Consider the following 20490-nt stretch of genomic DNA (forward strand, 5'->3'; position numbering starts at 1 on the left):
CTGGTTAAAAAGCTAAGATTTAAGATGCCTTTCTCTAAGCAGTAGGAAGCAGATTAATAAGTCAACCTTTTTACCTGTTTTTGATTATGGTGATAATACTTGTCAAAGAGCAGCTGCTACTACTCTTAAACCTTTGGATGCCGTCTACAATAGTGCCTTTCGTTTTGTTACAGGTGACAGTGATGATACTCATCACTGTATCCTGTATCAAAAGGTTGGCTGAACTTCGCTAAAGACCCATAGATCTCTACATTACTCTCTTTTTCTTTCCAATGCCATACTTCATAAACGTTCATCTTATCTGATTTTGCCTAATCCATTCACAGGATTGGTTAAACTCTTGAGGTTCCTAGGGTCTCCACCAAACTAGCTTTTCTGCTTTTAGTTTTAATGCACTGTATTGCTGGAAAAAAAATAGAAAAATGTTTAATCTTGATGTTCTGGTGCCGTTCGGGCAATTTAAAGTATTGATTGTGGATTTATTTGTGGAGGAATGTAAATGTTTTTCTGTGATTTGTGATGTTTTATTTGTGCTTTGCATGACTGAGTTTTTGTATTTGAATGTGTGCATACTGTATACAGCATTTATACTGAACATAATATCAACACAACATGTAAAGTGTTGGTCCCGTGTATTATGAGCTGAAATAAAAGATCCCAGAAATGTTCCATAAGCACAAATGTTACTAGCCGCGTCCTCAGAGCATGCTCAGACCAGCTGGCTGGTGTGTTTATGGACATAGTCAATCAATCCTTATCCCAGTCTGCTGTTCCCACATGCTTCAAGAGGGCCACCATTGTTCCTGTTCCCAAGAAAGCTAAGGTAACTGAGCTAAACGACTATCACCCGTAGCACTCACTTCTGTCATCATGAAGTGCTTTGAGAGACTAGTCAAGGATCATATCCCCTCCACCCTACCTGACACCCTAGACCCACTCCAATTTGCTTACCGCCCCAAAAGGTCCACAGATGATGCAATCACACTGCACACTACCCTAACCCATCTGGACAAGAGGAATACCTATGTAAGAATGCTGTTCATCGACTACAGCTCAGCATTTAACACCATAGTACCCTCCAAACTCGTCATTAAGCTCGAGACCCTGGGTCTCAACCCCGCCCTGTGCAACTGGGTCCTGGACTTCCTGACGGGCCGCCCCCAGGTGGTGAGGGTAGGTAACAACATCTCCACCCCGCTGATCCTCAACACTGGGGCCCCACAAGGGTGCGTTCTCAGCCCTCTCCTGTACTCCCTGTTCACCCACGACTGCGTGGCCATGCACGCCTCCAACTCAATCATCAAGTTTGCTGACGACACTACAGTGGTAGGCTTGATTACCAGCAACGACGAGGCGGCCTACAGGGAGGAGGTGAGGGCCCTCGGAGTGTGGTGTCAGGAAAATAACCTCACACTCAACGTCAACAAAACAAAGGAGATGATTGTGGACTTCAGGAAACAGCAGAGGGAGCAGCCCCCTATCCACATCGACGGGACAGTAGTGGAGAAGGTGGAAAGTTTTAAGTTCCTCGGCGTACACATCACAAACTGAAATGGTCCACTCACACAGACAGCGTGGTGAAGAAGGCGCAACAGCGTTTTTGTTTTTGGCTTGTCACCAAAAACACTCACAAACTTTTACAGATGCACAATCGAGAGCATCCTGTCAGGCTGTATCACCACCTATTACAGCAACTGCTACACCCACAACCGTAAGGCTCTCCAGAGGGTAGTGAGGTCTGCACAACGCATCACCGGGGGCAAACTACCTGCCCTCCAGGACACCTACACCACCTGATGTCACAGGAAGGACAAAAAGATCATCAAGGACAACAACCACCCGAGCCACTGCCTGTTCACCCCGCTATCATCCAGAAGGCGAGGTCAGTACAGGTGCATCAAAGCTGGGACCGAGAGACTGAAAAACAGCTTCTATCTCAAGGCCATCAGACTGTTAAACAGCCATCACTAACATTGAGTGGCTGCTGCCAACATACTGACTCAAATCTCTAGCCACTTAATAATTAAAAATTGGATGTTATAAATGTATCACTAGTCACTTTCAACAATGTTGTCACACTACACAATGCCACAGATGTCTCAAGTTTTGAGGGAGTGTGCAATTGGCATGCTGACTGCAGGAATCTCCACCAGAGCTGTTGCCAGAGAATTGAATGTTAATTTCTCTACCATAAGCCGCATCCAACGTCATTTTAGAGAATTTGTCAGTATGCCCAACAGGCCTCACAACCGCAGACCATGTGTAACCACGCCAGCCCAGGACCTGCACATCCAGTTTCATTACCTGATTGATCGTCTGAGACAGCTGATGAAACTGAGGAGAATTTATGTCTGAAACAAACCCTTTGTGGGGAAAAACACATTCTGATTGGCTGGGCCTGGCTCCCCAGTGGGTGGGCCTTGCGCCCACGCCCTCCCATGGCTGCGCCCCTGCCCAGTAATGTGAAGTCCATAGATTAGGTACTAATACATTTATTTCAATTGACTGATTTTCTTATATGAACTGTAACTCAGTAAAGTCGACGCAATATATATATACATACATATATATACACACACACACACACACACACACACACACACACACACACACACACACACACACACACACACAAAAGAAACCCTGTCTTTCAAAGATAATTCGTAAAAATCCAAATAACTTCACTGATCTTCATTGTAAAGGGTTTAAACACTTTCCTATGCTTGTTCAGTGAACCATAAACAATTAATGAACATGCACCTGTGGAACGGTTGTTAAGAAACTAACAGCTTTCAGACGGTAGGCATTTAAGGTCACAGTTATGAAAACTTAGGACACTAAAGAGAAAGATGCCCAGGGTCCCTGCTCATCTGCGTGAACGTGCGTTAGGCATGCTGCAAGGAGGCATGAGGACTGCAGATGTGGCCAGGGCAATACATTGCAATGTCCGTACTATGAAACCCCTAAATAGAGCTACAGGGAGACAGCTGATCGTCCTCGCAGTGGCAGACCACGTGTAACAACACCTGCACAGGATCGGTACATCCGAACATCACACCTGCGGGACAGGTACAGGATGGCAACAACAACTCCCCGAGTTACACCAGGAACGCACAATCCCTCAATCAGTGCTCAGACTGTCCGCAATAGGCTGAGAGAGGCTGGACTGAGGGCTTGTAGGCCTGTTGTAAGGCAGGTCCTCACCAGACATCACCGGCAACAACGTCGCCTATGGGCACAAACCCACCGTCGCTGGACCAGACAGGACTGGCAAAAAGTGCTCTTCACTGACGAGTCGCGGTTTTGTCTCACCAGGGGTGATGGTCGGATTCGCATTTATTGTCAAAGGCCTGTATTCTGGAGCGGGATCGATTTGGAGGGTCCGTCATGGTCTGGGGCGGTGTGTCACAGCATCATCGGACTGAGCTTGTTGTCATTGCATGCAATCTCAACTCTGTGAGTTACAGGGAAGACATCCTCCTCCCTCATGTGGTACCCTTCCTGCAGGCTCATCCTGACATGACCCTCCAGCATGACAATGCTAGCAGCCATACTGCTTGTTCTGTGTGTGATTTCCTGCAAGACAGGAATGTCAGTGTTCTGCCATGGCCAGCGAAGAGCCCGGATCTCAATCCCATTGAGCACGTCTGGGACCTGTTGGATCGGAGGGTGAGGGCTAGGGCCATTCCCCCCAGAAATGTCCGGGAACTTGCAGCTGCCTTGGTGGAAGAGTGGGGTAACATCTCACAGCAAGAACTGGTAAATCTGGTGCAGTCCATGAGGAGGAGATGCACTGCAGTACTTAATGCAGCTGATGGCCACATCAGATACTGACTGTTACTTTTGATTTTGACCCCGCCTTTGTCCAGGGACACATTATTACATTTCTGTTAGTCACATGTCTGTGGAACTTGTTCAATTTATGTCTCAGTTGTTGAATCTTGAATCTTATATATATATTATATTGAGCAAAAATATAAACCAACATGCAACAATTTCAACGATTTTACTGGGTTACAGTTCATATGAGGAAATCAGTCAATTGAATTATATATATATGAGTATATTATATATTTTAGAATAAGGCTGTAACGTAACAAAATGTGGAAAAAGTCAAGCGGTCTGAATACTTTAATATATATATATATATATATATAGTGTTTTTTTTCTCATCAACCTACACACAATACCCCATAATGACAAAGAAAAAAATGGTTTTTAGACAGACCGGCCAATAGATACATAGAGACTCACAGACAGACTCAATGTGGATGAGAAGCAACACCCTGTTAAATCAGCTCATTTCCATTTGCTATGGTCAAGAACAAGAGGTTACAGTCTCATCCACATTCACATCCTCATCCACACTATGTTACCACACCCCTACTTCTCACTCCCCCGGTGTACACTACAGAGATGTAACCAATTAGAACAGAGCTGTTAACTGCATAACAGATAAAACGATCGACATGCCATGTATCTACTATCTATAGAAGATATTACATCTGGCACACATAGCCTCATGTGGATACATTTAATGGAATCATACAACTTTCATTGGCAGCCAAATTTCCTTTCAAAAGCAGCCTGGTTGTTCACAGTGCGTATTCGATAAGGGAGAGACTCGACCTGGATTTTGTTTAAAGACGTGGCTTAGCTGTAGCTTTGTTCCCCCTCTGCCTCTGTCGGCGAGCGGCAATTCCCGCCGATTTTTATTCAAAGGTTTAGTCTTGTATCTCGAGCCGAGACAGAAGATGTTTTAGAAACAGTATGTGAATATTGAGCAATTGCCGCTTTATAGGAACAGAAGGAGGGAAATGTAATACATGACAGATCGAGTTGAATATGTATTTGTTCTTTCTCTTGTCTTCCCTCTTCTCGATTCCCTATTCCCTTCCGCATTCTTCTCTCCTCTCTTCTTTGACACTTCGTCGACACGTCTCTTCTCTCCTATCGCCTCCCCCCCTCCTGTCTTCCTCCCGTGCGTCTCTCCATTGCATCTTGGTGGATGATATATTCTACTACAGCTCCAGGTAAGATTCTTCTCAGTCGAACACACCAGCCCTGTTCCCTCTCTTTTAAACGAACACACACTCTTGTGAATGTCAGTTTGTCCCAGCATAACGCTGCGATCACAATGTCACTCTGCCTTCCTTCGCCTTTCCTTTTATACACGTTTTATTTAGAGACAATGGTAAATTGACAAGACATAAGTGGTTTGAATAGTCCACTGCTAATCTTAGCCTGCAGCTGTCTGTGATGATGAGAGAGAAACATGAATTATTGGACTGGGAAGCTGTGTGATGCCACAGATGTCTTTCTGAATATTGAATACTGGGCGAGCGACTAGGACATCTGGTCCAATCAAATATACTGGAGCAAACCCAGACTTCACATGCCCATTTTATGAAGTAGTGGTTTTACCTATCTCAAGGCTCTCCAAAAGAGTTGTTTTTTGGGGGGGTTGACTTCTGCCCTCTCTCTCTTTCTGTCGCGTGAGACAATTTGTCGAACAAGTCGATAGTTCTTGCGCTATGTGGTATTGGGCTTAGTCGTATCATGGAGACATGAGTAGAGGAGAGGTGTGTGTTGGGTTTTAAGGGATAGTACTAGTATTGATTTCTGAAATGTTAACCTTGTGAGTCGGGCCTGTAAGGCAGGCTAAAGCCGTAAACAGTATTGTGATGACTCCATCTTGTATTCCAAAGGGCATAGGGGACTTCTTGTGCTTTTTGCCTAGGATATCGCTCCTTGTGTTGGAGAGGGAGAGATGGGGAGTGAGTTGGAGAGGTAGAAAGAGAGATGGTAACGGTTAGAGGGAAATTGTGAGAAGTATGGAGAGAGGACGATAGAGATTTATAGAGGCCTGCAGGTGCAGTGTATTTTTGGAGCCAGTATGTTCATGCCACACACCCCTTCCCACACACACACACACACTTGCCCATGCTGGCCTGTGTCAATTCTTGCTTGCTGTGTGTGTGCATGCGGGCTACCTGCTGGCTCTATGAGATATAAGGGCTTTTTCCTGTTAAACCCACAGGGGAAGTGCTCATTCTTGGAGGACAGGCTCGTGGTAATTGCTGGAGCGGAATTAGTGGAATGGTATACAGTGGGGGGAAAAAGTATTTGATCCCCTGCTGATTTTGTACGTTTGCCCACTTACAAAGAAATGATCATTCTATAATTTTAATGGTACGTTTATATGAACAGTGAGAGACAGAATAACAACAAAAAAATCCAGAAAAACGCATGTCAAAAATGTTATAAAATGATTTCCATTTTAATGAGGGAAATAAGTATTTGACCCCTCTGCAAAACATGACTTAGTACTTGGTGGCAAAACCCTTGTTGGCAAAACCCTTGTTGGCAATCACAGAGGTCAGACGTTTCTTGTAGTTGGCCACCAGGTTTGCACACATCTCAGGAGGGATTTTGTGCAACTCCTCTTTGCAGATCTTCTCCAAGTCATTAAGGTTTCGAGGCTGACGTTTGGCAACTCGAACCTTCAGCTCCCTCCACAGATTTTCTATGAGATTAAGGTCTGGAGACTGGCTAGGCCACTCCAGGACCTTAATGTGCTTCTTCTTGAGCTACTCCTTTGTTGCCTTGGCCGTGGGTTTTGGGTCATTGTCATGCTGGAATACCCATCCACGACCCATTTTCAATGCCCTGGCTGAGGGAAGGAGGTTCTCACCCAAGTTTTGACTGTACATGGCCCGTCAAATGATGCGGTGAAGTTGTCCTGTCCCCTTAGCAGAAAAACACCCCCAAAGCATAATGTTTCCACCTCCATGTTTGACGGCGGAGATGGTGTTCTTGGGGTCATAGGCAGCATTCCTCCTCCTCCAAACACGGCGAGTTGAGTTGATGCCAAAGAGCTCCATTTTGGTCTCATCTAACCACAACACTTTCACCGGTTGTCCTCTGAATCATTCAGATGTTCGTTGGCAAACTTCAGACGGGTATGTATATGTATTCTTGAGCAGGGGGACCTTGCGGGCGCTGCAGGATTTCAGTCCTTCATGGCCTAGTGTGTTACCAATTGTTTTCTTGGTGACTATGGTCCCAGCTGCCTTGAGATCATTGACAAGATCCTCCTGTGTAGTTCTGGGCTGATTCCTCACCGTTTTCATGAACATTGCAACCCCACGGGGTGAGATCTTGCATGGGGCCCCAGGCCAAAGGAGATTGACAGTTCTTTAGTGTTTCTTCCATTTGTGAATAATTGCACCAACTGTTGTCACCTTCTCACCAAGTTGCTTGGCGATGGTCTTGTAGCCCATTCCAGCCTTGTGTAGGTCTACAATCTTGTCCCTGACATCCTTGGAGAGCTCTTTGGTCTTGGCCATGGTGGAGAGTTTGGAATCTGATTGATTGCTTCTGTGGACTTGTGTCTTTTTTACAGGTAACAAGCTGCGGTTAGAAGCACTCCCTTTAAGAGTGTGCTCCTAATCTCAGCTCGTTACCTGTATAAAAGACACCTGGGAGCCAGAAATCTTTCTGATTGAGAGGGGGTCAAATACTTATTTCCCTCATTAAAATGCAAATCAATTTATAACATTTTTGACATGCGTTTTTCTGGAGATTTTTGTTGTTATTCTGTCTCTCACTGTTGAAATAAACCTACCATTAAAATTATAGACTGATCCTTTCTTTATCAGTGGGAAAACGTACAAAATCAGCAGGGGATCAAATACTTTTTTCCCCCACTGTATACCATTCCATTCGCTCAGTTGCAGCCATTTATTATGAGCTGTCCTCCCCTCCGCAGCCTCCACTGCTGTATGCTCACCCTGAAGAAGGCACAGTGATGCCGAAACATTGGTGGTTTACTGAATAAATTACCCGGGAACTTGTATATAGAGTGTGCAACTCTCTTTATTCATTTTTAAGCCTACTCGCCATTAGTCAGCACCTCTACTAACTTTTTGCCGTGTTTTTTGGGCAGCCTTTAGTTATTATGCCCCCAGCTTCTGGAACTGCCTGCCAGAGAACCTGAGGGGGGCCCAAACTGTGGACATATTTAAAAGAGATCTTAAAATGCCTCTTTTTAGCTTTGCTTTTCCTTAGGGGGCTTTTTAGTCAGTTAGTTGTTGTCATTTTTCTGTTTTGTATCTTATGTTTGTTGTGTAGTAAATATTCCAGCTTTTCTTTTCATACAGTTTTACTCGTTTTTTGCTGTGAAGCACATTGCGTTGCATTCCATGTCTGAAATGTGCTGTATAAATAAAGCTTGATTTGATTTGAGAACTTTTTGGGTGTGGGCCAGCTTATGCTTTTTATTAGTTTACCTCCAGCACAGACACACACTCCTCCTCACACACATCTTCTCTCTTTCTCTCTCATTCTCTCTTTACAGTCCCTCAACAGGTTATTTCCTAGCATGACATCCAGTTCACTTGAGATGAAACCCAGTCGAACAAACTTAAACCCAACACACAAAGTCCAGGTTGCCTTCAATTGTATAAATCAATCATTCATCTTCTCTGAGTCCTGGCCGTTTTTCACGCTCTCGTAACCCAACCTTGCTCTATATGAACTGATTCCTGAGAATAGAGTCCAGGTTAGATAATTAGCATTACTAATGTGGCCCGGGTCTGGCCCAGTCAAGCCAGGTCAAGGATTAGCTAGCCTGGGCTAAGCCTGGGTTACATCCGTGTGTGTGCATCTCTGTGTGTGTGTGGTTCTCTCTCATGTTTTGTTGGCTCTAATTCATAGTGTCTGGTGCACTCAGAGCGTTGGCTAATCTCCTAATTGGCTGGGAAAATCCTCAGAGGAAACCATCGATCGCAGGAGTCAACCAATTACAGTACAGCCTACAGGGCGAGTACAGGGATACAGTAAGCTTCTTAACATCCAGGAAGCAGGAAGTCAATAAGGAGACCTGGGCTGTGGTTGATTCACATTGAGGGGGTGGGTTGTTTTGTTTTTCAGACGTGGAGGCTAACTATGAAAGGGTGCCCATGCTTAAACACACACAGGCGAAGTGCGTGGACGCACACACACTCTCACACATCTCCCACCTCAAAATGCATCCCCTTTTATTGTCAACATCCACTTAAGATGCACTATTGGGTTGAAAGGTTATGTCTCTCAGAAGAAAGATGGTGCTTGGGCACATGAATGCGCTGTATAGAATCAGCCAGAAAGCACCTGTTATTGTGCGTAGATGTGGTTTGCTTTTATGCCACAGTAGATATGTGTACTCCCTATTTATAATCTATTCATTTCAATGTGTGGGTATAATCTATTCATTTCAATGTGTGGGTATAATCTATTTATTTCAATGTGTGGGTATAATCTATTCATTTCAATGTGTGGGCATAATCTATTCATTTCAATGTGTGGGTATAATCTATTCATTTCAATGTGTGGGTATAATCTATTCATTTCAATGTGTGGGTATAATCTATTCATTTCAATGTATGGGCATAATCTATTCATTTCAACGTACTGTATGGGCAGGCTTGCTGTTTTACAGTCTTTACTCCGAAGGCCCCACTACTGCATGATGGAACGGCGGGACCGCGAGGACACACTCTAACACACACGTTCATCCTATTATTATGATTTATTTTGTATTATTGTTTGTATATTGTTGTATATGAAATGCATGTGACTGTCCTTGTCTGTCAGTGTATCAGTGTTTTGTTACTTGTCATGTTTTGTGTTTTTGTGGACCCCAGGAAGAGTAGCTGATGCTTCGGCAAAAGCTAATGGGCATCCGAATAAAACCACTGAATTAACCAATCAGATAGGTAGACGTGCGAGAGCTCCATAGATGGGTCAGAGAGAGAGGGATGTCATAGCAGCCAGTAAGGAGAACCGGCTGGCACAGGCTGGCGAATGCTGTGCTCTGCTGCTGCTGCCCTCTGGGTGCCTGGAGTGGCAGTCTGCCAGTATCTTTTCCCTGCGTCCCTACACGGACGCCTCGCTCTCTGGCGCCGGGAAGAGACGCTAGAGGCCAAATGTGTGCGATGAGATAGAGAGGGATTGAGAGAAAGGGTGTGTGTGTGTGTGTGTGCGTGCGCACGTGTGCAGGAAACCAATCCAGATCCCTAGCACCTCACCTCATTCATATTGACGGCCCACGGCAGTGCGGCACTGTGTGTCTCTCTGGGATTTCTAAAGGGGTCTGTCACATTAAATGCCCTGCGCTCACTAACAGGCAATGGCTCTGCCTCTCTCTGTGTGAAGATACTGGCGTTCCCACAGCACACACACACTCACTCAGTGAATTCACAACCACTCATGCACACACACACACACACACATACACACTCATAGTGCATTATCACACTAACACACACACTCATTGCCCCTTATATGTACACTCATAAACAACCACACACAGCCATTAACACATCACCTCTAATCAAGTCATTCTCTCCGTCCCTCCTTCCCTCTCCATCTCTCCCTCCCTCCTTCCCTCTCCATCTCTCCCTCCCTCCTTCCCTCTCCATCTCTCCCTCCCTTCTTCCCTCTCCATTTCTCCCTCCCTTCTTCCCTCTCCATTTCTCCCTCCATCCTTCCCTCTCCATCTCTCCCTCCTTCCTTCCCTCTCCGTCTCTCCCTCCTTCCTTCCCACTCCATCTCTCCCTCCCTCCTTCCCTCTTCATCTCTACCTCCTTCCTTCCCTCTCCATCTCTCTGTCCTTCCTTCCATCTCTCCCTCCTTCCTTCCCTCTCCATCTCTACTTCCCTCATTCTCTCTCCATCTCTCCCTCCCTCCTTCCCTCTCCGTCCCTCCCTCCCTTCCTCCGTCCCTCTCCCTCCCCCTCTCCCATCGCACTTGCTCCTCCACTTTCTCTCCCTCAAACTCAACCCACTCCCTCTCTCACTCTCTGCCTTTCCTTTCTCACACACTCATTACATTTTCCACCGTTCCACATCCTCTCCTCGCTCACCAACTCCCCATTCACTTTCTTACATTCTTTCTCTCTCTCTCTTCCCTCCTCCTTGTCTATCAGCAGGGTAAGGAAGGTTTCCTCCAGATCCTCCACAGGTACATGGAGGTCCACGGGACGGTGTACTACGAGACCCAGCGGCCCCCCGAGGTGCCTGCCTACGTCAAGAACCACGGCCTGCTGCCCCAGCACGAGCTGCAGACGCTGCTCCGCAAGGCCAAGGTACTGGAACACACACACACTAGACGATACACAACATACACAAGAGGTAACACACTACAGATGTCGGATCTTCATTTGATCACCCTGTTGCAGGATAACTTTCCTTCAATGCAGGATTCCCTGTAAGTAAGTGTATTTGAGGTTTAAAAAAATCTTCTAATTCCACTTTGAAATTCAGACTTGATTTTCAGTTACGGAAAATTGATCAACCCCCTACAAACAATGTCCAGTCATTATAATCCACATAATAATTCATATTTCCTGTTGCTGCAGGATTATTTTTCTGCTGTAGCAAACTGGCTCAAATTAAGATCCTACATATGTACGTGCGCGAACACATTCAGGCACCATGCACGCACACATAATACACACACAACACACACACACACACACACTAGTTCCACACACACTACTGTTGCACCAGCACTAACTACAACAGCATCTACACAAGGCCAACACACAGTTACCTTCCAGTTTTGGATATATCTGTAATATTCAATTGACAAGCATGAATAAAATAACTGGTGGTTATCTAAACTGGTACCATCTTCGTCTCCCCCACCAGCTCTTCATCGGGTTTGGTTTCCCCTACGAAGGGCCTGCCCCTCTGGAGGCTATAGCCAATGGGTGCATCTACCTGCAGCCCAAGTTCCACCCACCGCACAGCTCGCTCAATCACGAGTTCTTCAGAGGCAAGCCCACGTCTAGAGAGGTGAGCTCCCATTGGTCAACACAGTATCTAGTACCACTCTTCAACTGAAAATTAACCGATAAAATTCAACAAACTGCCAACATTCCCGATTGTACACCAAATGTGCCACTTATACATCACAGAATATTGCTTTAAACTGGAAGGTTCTACTAATTCTATACTCCGTCCCTCTCAGGTGTCATCCCAGCACCCGTATGCAGAGCAGTACATCGGTCGGCCCCACGTTATGACTGTAGACTACAACAACTCCCAGGAGTTCGACACCGCCATCAGAGAGATCATGAGTACCGAGGTGCAGTTATTTCATGATGTATTTCTTGACTCATTGGTTTCTTTGGCAGTGACCAAACACACTATGTTGCCTCTGGGAAGGACTGCACAACCATATAACATATAGCAGCGCTGGTACTGAACGGGTGGCGCTGCTTTTGGTTTTAATGACGTTTCAGCTCGCTCCATCCAGCAGATACACCTCCTGAAAGCTCCATGTGGAGAAGCGCTAGCTGCAGCGTTTTCAACCTAGGACAGTGGTGTATGCTATGCTAGCATTAGGAAGCAGTGTGTCCACAGCCAGGGAGTAATTAGCCTGTAAATGTGGCTTAATGGGAATCTGCAGTCGGCGTGAGGCTCCAGGGAGTGTGAAAGGTTGAGAGAAGTTGAGCAAGAGGTCAAACAGGCCGATTTGAGATGCCTCTATAAAGCTGTGTTGTGTGTCTGTGGGTCTCTAAGTGTGTGTGTGTGTGTGTGTGTGTGTGTGTGTGTGTGTGTGTGTGTGTGTGTGTGTGTGTGTGTGTGTGTGTGTGTGTGTGTGTGTGTGTGTGTATTCTCCCCTATCCACTCTCCTGCTTGTCAGACATGCCATAGCTCATTGCACAGGTGCTTACTCTCTGTCTGCCCTGTCTGTCACTCCACTGAAAGATGGCTGCCCTGTCTGTCTGTCTGTCTGTCACTCTACTGAGAGATGTCTGTCTGTCACTCCAGTGATAGATGGCTGATGGGTCACTTCACCCCTCACTGGAGACTGCACACTTCCCCTGTTTGTGGGCTGGCTCTCTGTCCAGGGCGGCTCCACATGCTCAGCCGTGCAGACCAAAGCAATCTCCACTGGCTGACAACTCTTCATGTTCACATAAATCCCTCTCCATTTCTCTATGTCTCTCTCTCTCTCTTGCTCTGTCTCTCTCTCTCTCTCTCTCTTTCTTTCACTCTCCCGCTCTCTCTCTGTTCCCCCTTTCTCATTCTGTCCATCCCACTGACCTGTTGTTTTGATATTTATCCCTCTTTAATAAATGGGAGGCAGTGAGGGAGGAAGGGAAGGAGGGAGGGAGGGTGGGTGAGACTGTGCCTCTCTCTGCTTAGACCAAAGCAAATGTTGTGAGGCATATTTCTGTGCTAGTTTATATACATGATTCATAAAGTGTTATGTTTTGATCAGATTTGAGATGTGTAACTTTTTTTCCCGACATCCTCTCTACATATTTGCTTTTCTTTATTTGAAATTGGAAAAGTCCGATTCCACATGCAGTTAAGCATTTTGTGTAAAGAAAATGATTTACTGAGCGACGTATCAGTTACAAGTGAGATTTGGAACATTAGATACGGGATCTACTGTTAAAACTGGAGGGAATACATTATTAGTATGTAGTCTGTGTGTATGTAGGTTCAGGCTCCACATATTCCTAATGGAGAAGTTTAACATAACTAGTTCTGCTTAATCAAAAATGTATTTCCTTGAAATATTCCATTGCGTCATTGTGCACGACATGTTATCCGAGACACTTGGTTCCAAAGGGACATCCAGTTAAGTAATACTGTATTCAGTCGCCCATGCTAAAAAGAAAACGCACAATCCTGGTATTATAAGCAAAATACTTCAACCAACTGAGCCGTCGGATCCACATGTTTACAATTACAACAGGGGACAATAATCTAAGACCATCTATTTCCGGATTTAGACCAGGAAGTACCAAAGCCCTGTGGGCCCTGGTCAAAAGCAGTGCACTATGTCGGGAATTAGGTTCCATTTGTGAAGCACACCACGTTTATTTATTGTGATTAATGGGTAGAATTGGCTACTTATTGCAATTATAATGAACGATAGGTAAAACAATATTGAAATGAGGAAAATATGGTAATTTAGTGGTTATGTTGATTGCCTAGCAATGCATTCTGTGGAAATGTTCTGATCTGTGGGAATTTGCGGGTGGGGGGGTGGGTGTGTCTGCAGGTCGAGCCATACCTACCGTATGAGTACACCTGCGAGGGAATGCTGGAGAGGGTACACGCCTACATACAGCATCAGGTAGGTTCACCGTGCACACACACACACACACATGCATACATACAGTTGAAGACGGAAGTTTACATACACTTAGGTTGGAGTCATTAAAACTCGTTTTTCAACCACTCCACAAATTTCTTAACAAACTATAGTTTTGGCAAGTCGGTTAAGACATCTACTTTGTGCAAGACACAAGTAATTTTACCAACAATTGTTTACAGACAGATTATTTCACTTATAATTCACTGTATCACAATTCCAGTGGCTCAGAAGTTTACATACACTATGTTGACTGTGCCTTTAAACAGCTTGGAAAATTCCAGAAAATGATGTCATAGCTTTAGAAGCTTCTGATAGGCTAATTGACATCATTTGAGTCAATTGGAGGGGTACCTGTGGATGTATTTCACAAGGCCTACCTTCAAACTCAGTGCCTCTTTGCTTGACATCATGGGAAAATCAAAAGAAATCAGCCAAGACCTCAGAAAAAAAATTGTAGACCTCCACAAGTCTCGTTCATCCTTGGGAGCAATTTCCAAACGCCTGAAGGTACCACGTTCATCTGTACAAACAATAGTATGCAAGTATAAACACCATGGGACCATGCAGCCATCAAACTACGGTTTGCAACTGCACACGGGGACAAAGAACGTACTTTTTGGAGAAATGTCCTCTGGTCTGATTAAACAAAAATGTTTGTCCATAATGACCATTGCTATGTTTGGAGAAAAAAGGGGGGAGGCCATCCCACCATCCCAACCGTGAAGCACGGGGGTGGCAGCATCATGTTGTGGGGGTGCTTTGCTGCAGGAGGGACTGGTGCACTTCACAAAATAGATGGCATCATGAGGTAGGAAAATTATGTGGATATATTGAAGCAACATCTCAAGACATCAGTCAGGAAGTTAAAGCTTGGTCGCAAGTGGACAATGACCCCCAAGCATACTTACAAAGTTGTGGTAAAATGGCTTAAGGATAACAAAGTCAAGGTATTGGAGTGGTCATCACAAAGCCCTGACCTCAATCCTATAGAAAATATGTGGGCAGAAATGAAAAAGCGTGTGCGAGCAAGGAGGCCTACAAACCTGACTCAGTTACACCAGCTTTGTCAGGAGGAATGGGCCAAAATTCACCCAACTTATTGTGGGAAGCTTGTGGAAGGCTACCTGAAATGTTTGACCCCAAGTCAAACAATTTAAAGGCAGTACTACCAAATCTTCTGACCCACTGGGAATGTGAAAGAAATAAAAGCTGAAATAAATCATTCTCTCTGCTATTATTCTGACATTTCACATTCTTAAAATAAAGCGGTGATCCTAACTGACCTAAGACAGGGAATTTTTACTAGGATTAAATGTCAGGAATTGTGAAAAACTCAGTTTAAATGTATTTGGCTAAGGTGTAAACTTCCGACCTCAACTGTACATGCAGGCACTCAACCGTGTCTGTCTGTCCCAAAACATATCTTCATAATGTCTTCCTCCCATGCTGCCTTCCTACCACACACACCATCTCCCCTCTAATCAACCAGGAGAGGTCACTAATCAACACTGTGTCTGATTATGGACTAGACCAGGGTTTCCCAAACCCAGTCCTGCACCCCCGGTTTAACGTTTTGGTTTCGCCCTCGCACTACACAGCTGATTCAAATGATCAAGCTTGATGTTGCGTTGGTTATTCGAATCAGCTGTGAAGTGCTAGGGCAAAACCAAAACGTGCACCCGGGGAGGTGCTCTTGTGTGTTGCTGTGCAATAGCCTACTATTTATATAATATACAGTCCTTGACATTATTTTTGACTTACGTCATTTAGCAGATGCTGTTATCCAGAGCGACTTACAGTACTGAGTGCATGCAATATCGTACTCGTCCCCCGTGGGAATCGAACCCACAACCCTGGCTGTTGCAAGCGTCATGCTCTACCAACTGAGCCACACGGGACCACTGTGCTATTGTATTACTATGTAATACATGTTTATTGGGTTGTTCTTGGATACAGTTCCATATCCCATTCTGTCGTACTCTGAAAAGATCTATTCAGCCCAGTGTATTTATCTACTGTATAGGATGTTCATAACCTCTCTGTTTCTGTCCATTACAGAACCATCCCCGTGTTCATCTTCCTCAGTGTGTTTAAATCAAGCTGCTGTGTGTGTTTACTCTTCGGCTGCGTTACTCCCCTCTAACCGGGGACGGTGTCAGTGGGTAAAATACATAGAGCCGGGTCGTTCTCTTTCACTGACTCATCTTCACACGTCTCCTTAGAAACCACTGCTACCTCCATCTCCTGTTTGGTGGCCAGGCCGACACAGACAGAGACTGTCACTATCAGACTCTGATATTTCTGCTGTAATCTGTTTAATGTGTCTGGAAAATGCTATCAGAACTGCTATTTGAACGGTCTGGTTGACTTGATAGGCTGATATGTCAAATTGGTTCTCTTTCTTGTTTTAAAACAAGTTCTCTCTCTGGTGCTGTTGGACCCAGATGCGTTTTGTCAGGGAATAGGTGAAGGGTTGATGGGAGATTATTTAGAGGGATGTACAGTATAGAGGAGGTTGGAGAAACGGCTGTTTATTAGTATTTCTGTCCCACGATGCCCTGAGGTGTTAGGAAATGTAGATTTATTCACAGCTATAGGCAAAAGTGTCAGCGGGCTTTGATTTGTGTTGGCTTTCGTGTTTGTATAGTGTGGGAGGGACAGTTCGTGCATGTGGATGTGCGTAGCTAACTTGGCGTCTGTGCGTGCATTTGCACCGTCATCAAAAATACCACATTCTGTATAATGGAATCTCGGCACCGAGAAACAAATCTCCTGTGTGTGATAGCACAAGAGACTACCTATGTGTTGTGTTATTCAACATCCCCTTCCCCTCTCTCTCTCTCTCTCCCCTCTCCCTCCATCCCTCCAGGACTTCTGCGCCCCCGAGGTCCCCTTCCCTCCGACCAACTCCTCCTCCTCCAGGCTGGGGCTGAGTAGTCCGGGTAGCCCTGGGCCTCAATTTGTCCTGCTGCCCAACTCCAGTGCCCTAACCTGGGCCCCCGACGCCAGCGCCCCCGACGCCTGGCCCCCTCTCAGCTCTCTGAGGCTGCTGGCGTCCCAGGAGGGCCAGTCGTGTGTGGAGGCGTGCCAGCGTGCCAACCTGGTGTGTGAGCCCGCGCTGTTCCGCTTCGTCAATAACAAGGATGCTCTGCGCGGGTGAGTGGCACCTTGGCACACCTGTTTTCACGTTAAGCCATATTCGTACACACACACGCACACATTGGACATACGTTCCTAACAGCCACACACACATATGCAGAATCACTACACGTCACTAACAATCATACAGACATGCACACTGCTCTCCGACCTCTGTGACCGACCTACCACTCAATGGTACCAAACGGTGGTTAGTTCCCTAAGGGCTGTCTGTGGGCGTAATACTCAAACAGCTACAGCAAGGACGTCAGGCTCAAAGTCTTCTCAGTGATGTCAGCTGTCTTGTCGGCCCCATCTAGAGATCTGTAGTGACAGCGGAAGACGATAAGAGTGTCATAGCAACGCCAACTCTTCCTCTTCTTTTATCTTTCCCTTTCTCCTTGTCTTTCTCTTCATCACCCATCCTGCTCGACATATTTTTCATTGCTTTATCTTCGGTTCCATTTTTACTTCATCCCTTTCTCTCTCTGTGTCCCTCTCTGTCTCTCTGTGTCCCTCTCTGTGTCCCTCTCTGTGTCCCTCTCTGTGTCTCTCTCTGTGTCTCTCTCTGTGTCTCTCTCTGTGTCTGTCTCTGTGTCTCTCTCTGTGTCCCTCTCTGTGTCTGTGTCTCTCTCTGTGTCCCTCTCTGTGTCCCTCTCTGTGTCTGTGTCCCTCTCTGTGTCTGTGTCCCTCTCTGTGTCTGTGTCTCACTCTGTCCCTCTCTGTGTCTCTCTCTGTGTCCCTCTGTCTCTCTCTGTGTCTCTGTCTCTCTCTGTGTCCCTCTCTGTGTCCCTCTCTGTGTCTCTCTCTGTGTCCCTCTGTGTCCCTCTCTGTGTCTGTGTCCCTCTCTGTGTCTGTGTCCCTCTCTGTGTCTGTGTCTCACTCTGTCCCTCTCTGTGTCCCTCTCTGTGTCCCTCTCTGTGTCTTTGTCTGTGTCTCTCTTTTTGTCTCTCTCTGTTTCTCTCTCTTTCTTTCTCTCTCTCTCTCTCTCCCTCGGTTTCCCCTTCCATCTTTTTCTTTCTCTCTCTCTCTCTCTCTCTCTCCCTCGGTTTCCCCTTCCATCTCTTCCCCCTTTTCATCCTCCCCCTCCCCTCTTGGACTCTCTCTTTCTCTCTGCATCACTCAAACACCCTCTATGCATCACCCCCCCCCCCCCTCCCCCCACCAGGTTAGAGGTGCAGTGTGAGGTGGTGGAGGCGGAGGTCAACCACGTGTTCCCGGCCTTCTCCGTCCTACGCCGGGAGTGCAGCCTCCAGAAGGACCCCCTCCTCTACAGCTGTGCCGGCCACAGCCCCAAGTACCGCCGCCTCTGCCCCTGCCGGGACTACCGCCGCGGCCAGGTTGCCCTCTGCCGAGACTGCTTATGAGGAGGGGCCAGGAGTTTTTCCCAATGAACGCCTGACCCGGCAATGTGGCTTGGAAAAACTCCAGGCGCTCTAGTTATAGCCTATGAATTGTAGACTATAAACTATGGACTATAAGCTTAACCGGCCCAGGTTACGATGCTAGGAGAGGGGCTGGCTAAAACCGAAGGACCCCCCCCCCACCCAAAGCTACCCTCTGAGCTTGAGTGGGTTGTTGTCCCATAGTCACCCCCCCCCCCCTTCATTCCTTGGTTTCTAAATGGACTAATATGTTTCTGATATGAGCCTATGGATGGTTTGCCTCAAAGCTCCTCACTGGCCTTAGAGAGATGTGCTGGACTATACTGCAACGAGTATAACCGTTCACCATGTGGCCACAGGAAAACACAGTAATCCGCAATAGAGAAACGGCTATATCGCCATCTGACTAGCTACCTAACTAATACCTAGAGGAGACCACTGACCGGAAGATCATTGATTTGCTGCTACAATATCAATAATTGGACTTTAACCCTCCAAGACCAGGGAGTTAAGAGAGTAATCGACCCGGGGAAGAAAACAGGTGACACAACGTGTGTCAGACTCCTAGAAAACATGACCTTTGAGTGGAACGCCACATTTGGGTCAATAACCCTCTCATCTCACCTTCTCTCTTTGGCGTTGTGCTTTGACAATAGATGATGGACACTCAGACTCTCTCCCTAAACTCTCTCCTTTTAAAGATGAACTCTTTCTTTTGTGCGACTAAGATAACCCTGGCTGCCAACGTAGTCAATGCAATCATCTCTGTTGCGCTAAAATGGACTAAAACAGATGAAAGATTATTTTTTAATAAAGTGAATGTTTTGAGCTCTGCTACTGCGAGAACAGAGGATTTTTAAGAACCTTTCGGTGGTTTTGTGACAGAAATAAAAAATAAAAATGGAAAGTTAAAAGAGATCAAAGCGTCGATGTCGTTTTGTTGTCGGTCTTGTCATGACTCATAAATATATATTTTTTTATTTCTGGATTAATGGTTTCTTTCATCTCCGGCTGCTCAGTTTCCATTTCCCTCCTGTCCTCCCCTGCCCATCCATCCATGAGCGAGAGAGAGGGAGATATGAGAGATGTTTGATCTTCCACTCCTCCAGAGCCAGAGCCAGAAGCAGGGGATGAGATTGTCGATATGTTGCGTTGGAGAAAATCCGATATCTGTTCTGCTTTCTGGTTTTCCAGATGAGACATGCACTTCTGAGGCCAGCGTTCACAACACTTGTGCTTACCTTGGGAAGTGAGTGGGGGATCCAACATAACCCTTAATGTACCAGTCCAATGCTCATAGGATAGGAGCTGGCCTCTACTACGAAACAGAATATGCAACATACTGTACACACTAAACATACCATTATACCTTACAAGTCTATGGAGTCTTGGAGTTAACTGTTTTTACGCCAAGTAGGAATCCTTTGGGAGAGATCAATGGTTTTCCTCTGTACGTCTATGGAGGTTGACATCTATGGTAGTGATGATAGTGGTCCGTAACAGTGAATGTCTATGGTATTGGATGTACTATCGGAGGCTCTGTGTATAGTAGGGGGTCTAATCTTCATAGTGAATATTGATTCGTTGTGTTCAGTACATCTATTGAAGCATTGGCTTGAAGCGTTTGTTGACAGCTCCGTTTCTGCTCCTGGTCAGTATTCCAGTGAATTAAGTAGAATGTAATGAATAATACAGAATCAGAGTGAAGGCCATGCAGAATTCCCCATTGGCCTGAAAGGAAAAATGACAGCGTTATTTAAATAACTCCTTGTTTTCAATTTCATACAGCCCATAGGCCAATGAA

General features: G+C 45.8%; 1 protein-coding gene across 2 annotated transcripts in view; it reads left to right on the forward strand.

Moving 5' to 3' along the window:
* The window catches only part of LOC115208646 (alpha-1,6-mannosylglycoprotein 6-beta-N-acetylglucosaminyltransferase B), a 136419-nt gene extending 116845 nt beyond the window's left edge, over positions 1–19574 (forward strand). The window contains exons 12-18 of one of the 2 annotated variants that reach the window (XM_029776857.1): positions 5028–5033; positions 10970–11128; positions 11694–11840; positions 12016–12132; positions 14068–14142; positions 17033–17319; positions 18470–19574. In XM_029776857.1, the coding sequence (XP_029632717.1) occupies positions 5028–5033; positions 10970–11128; positions 11694–11840; positions 12016–12132; positions 14068–14142; positions 17033–17319; positions 18470–18668 (990 nt within the window). In that variant the 3' untranslated portion in view covers positions 18669–19574. Of the gene's footprint in view, positions 1–5027; positions 5034–7458; positions 7462–10969; positions 11129–11693; positions 11841–12015; positions 12133–14067; positions 14143–17032; positions 17320–18469 lie in introns of both variants that reach the window. The other variant, XM_029776858.1, reaches the window with a different exon arrangement.
* The last annotated feature ends 916 nt before the right edge of the window (positions 19575–20490 follow it).

The sequence above is a fragment of the Salmo trutta genome, chromosome 14 (assembly GCF_901001165.1).
Source record: "Salmo trutta chromosome 14, fSalTru1.1, whole genome shotgun sequence".
Lineage (NCBI taxonomy): Eukaryota > Metazoa > Chordata > Actinopteri > Salmoniformes > Salmonidae > Salmo > Salmo trutta.